Source organism: Lupinus angustifolius, chromosome LG03, assembly GCF_001865875.1.
Source record: "Lupinus angustifolius cultivar Tanjil chromosome LG03, LupAngTanjil_v1.0, whole genome shotgun sequence".
NCBI lineage: Eukaryota > Viridiplantae > Streptophyta > Magnoliopsida > Fabales > Fabaceae > Lupinus > Lupinus angustifolius.
The window spans coordinates 9,676,580-9,679,340 of NC_032011.1; the positions used below are offsets into that span (position 1 = coordinate 9,676,580).

Consider the following 2,761-nt stretch of genomic DNA (forward strand, 5'->3'; position numbering starts at 1 on the left):
GACTTCTGTATTGACCAGTCTTGACAGATGATCCGCCACCTGGTTTTACTTACAACTTTTGTCGCGGATTTCTAGATCAAATTCCTGCAAAAGTAACACCCATCTAATTAACCGTGGCTTGGAATCGGGTTTCTTTAGAAGGTATTTGATTGCAGCATGATCAGTATAAACAATTGTTTTTGCTCTAATCAAATAACTTCTAAATTTTTCCAATGCAAACACTATCGCTAGTAGTTCTTTTTCAGTTGTAGCGTAATTAATTTGAGCTTCATTTAGAACTTTGCTAGCATAGTGTATTGCATGAAATACCCGTTCTTGTCGTTGGCCTAGAACTAGACCAACTGCATAATCGCTCGCATCACCAATTAGTTCAAATGACGATTTCCAGTTAGGTGCAGTAATGACAGGAGTGGTTACCAAGCACGATTTTAACTGTTTAAATGCTTCAAAGCAGGAATTATCGAAGTTAAATGCAAAATCTTTTAAGAGCAAGTTGCATAGAGGATTAGCTATTTTGGAGAAGTCCTTGATAAATCTACGATAGAAACCAGCATGACCGATGAAGTTTCTGATTCCTTTAATATTTGTTGGTGGACGTAGCTTCTCGATCACTTCTATTTTAGCTTTATCAACTTCTAATCATTTAGCTGATATTTTATGCCCCAATACAACTCATTCAGTAACCATGAAATGGTATTTCTCCCAATTAAGAACCCAATTAGTCTTTTCACATCTTGCCAAAACTGTCTCCAAATTTGCTAAACAATTTTCAAACGAGTCTCCGAATACCGAAAAATCGTCCATAAAGACCTTGATGCATTTCTCCACTAAATCAGCGAAGATAGCTAGAATGCATCTTTGAAAAGTTGCTGGAGCATTACATAATCCAAACGACATTTTTCTGTATGCATAAACACCGAATGGACATGTAAATGCTGTCTTTTCTTGGTCTAATGGGTCTACAGCAATTTGGCTGTATCCGAAATACCCATCTAGGAAACAGTAGAAGGCTTTTCCGGCTAATCTCTCCAACATTTGATCCATGAAGGGTAGAGGAAAGTGGTCTTTTCATGTGGCGGTGTTGAGTTTGCGGTAATCAATGCAGACTCTCCAACTAGTAACAACTCTGGTTGGAATGAGTTCATTGTTTTCATTTCGGATCACCGTCATCCCTCCTTTTTTCGGCACCACTTGGACTAGACTTACCCATTTGCTATATGAAATTGGGTAAATCATGCTAGCCTCTAACATCTTTACAATATCTTTCCTTACTACTTCCTTCATTGTTGGATTAAGTCTTCTTTGTAGCTGAGCACATGGTTTGTAATCATCTTCCATCATGATTTTATGCATTCAATATGATGGACTGATGCCTTTGAGGTCTTTTAAGTTCCACCATAGTGCCGCTTGATGCTTTTTCAAGACTTGTATAAGTTTTTCCTCTTCTGATTTGGACAGCTCACTATTGATTATGACTGGATTGTTGGTGTTCCCATTTAAAAAGACATTTTAAATGGGGTGGCAATTCTTTTAGTTCCAGTTTCGACTCTTTTTCTGCTGGTCCATTTGGATTATGGTGGAGGAGTAATTCATCAGAAAAATGTCTGATAACTTCTTCTTCCACTATTTTTTCTTCCATCTCCGAAGGATTATCAGGTTGGGGTTGCTCTGCACAAATTTCTTCAATGACATCTAGTTGCAGACATTGCCCTTTATCCTTTGGGTGATGCATGGCATGGAAAATGTCAAATTCGATTTCGTCATCCGCAACTCGGACTAGTAGTTTGCCATTTTCCATGTCGATCCCCATTTTTGTTGTTCTCATAAAGGGCCTCCCTAAAATGAGTGGGATTTCCTTATCTTTAATTATATCGATGACTGCAAAATCAATAAGGATTAAGAATTTGTCCACTTTGACCAGGACATCATCTGCAACTCCTTCAGGGTATTTTATGGACCTATCTGCTAATTGTAGGGACATCCATGTAGGTTTCAGTTGAATTCCTCCAATTCTCTCCATCATGGATAGTGGCATCAAGCTTACACTTGCACCAAGATCGACCAAAGCTTTGCCTACAGACACATTTCCAATAGTAACTGGAATGGTCACACTGCCTAGATCTTTAGATTTGTGAGGAATGTTTGTTTGAAGAATTGCACTACAGGTGGCATTAAGTGAAACAACTTCTTTTTCTTGATAGCTCCGCTTCTTGGTTAGCAGTTCCTTCATGAATTTGGAGTAAATAGGCATCTGCTCCAAAGCCTCAGCAAAAGGAATGTTGATTTGCAGAGTCTTAAATATTTCCATGAATCTTGCGAACTGCTCATCTTTTTTGGCTTTTGACGGAGCTATTGGGTATGGTATTTTTTTATGAACTAGTGACTTTGGCTTTTCTTCTCTTCTTTCCTCACTAGCCTTTTTCTCTTTTTCTTTTTCTATTTTTTTATGTTTTCTTTATTTTTTTCATCTAATCTTCCTTTTTGTTTTTCAACTCCACCAACTATCTTTCCACTTCGAGTTGTGACACTTTCACAAAATTCTGGCTTGACCAGATATGTTTTTGTCAGGCTGTTGATTTGTTCTTCTATTTTTGTGAGAGCATCCTTGGTGTTTTGTTGATGATTGATAGTGGTTTGTATGAATTGGTCAAGAATTTTCTCCAATTCGTCTTGGTAAGTAGGAGTTGATTGGAAAGCGTACACGTTTTGATTGTTTGCACTGTTATTGCACCAAGAACTTGCTATATTGGTTTGCCTTACT

The 2,761-nt window shown here is 37.8% G+C and overlaps 1 protein-coding gene across 1 annotated transcript; it reads right to left on the reverse strand.

Moving 5' to 3' along the window:
- LOC109342327 lies at positions 1,463-2,308 on the reverse strand. Its single transcript, XM_019580332.1, has one exon. It carries the CDS (start codon positions 2,306-2,308, stop codon positions 1,463-1,465), a length of 846 nt encoding a protein of 281 aa, XP_019435877.1.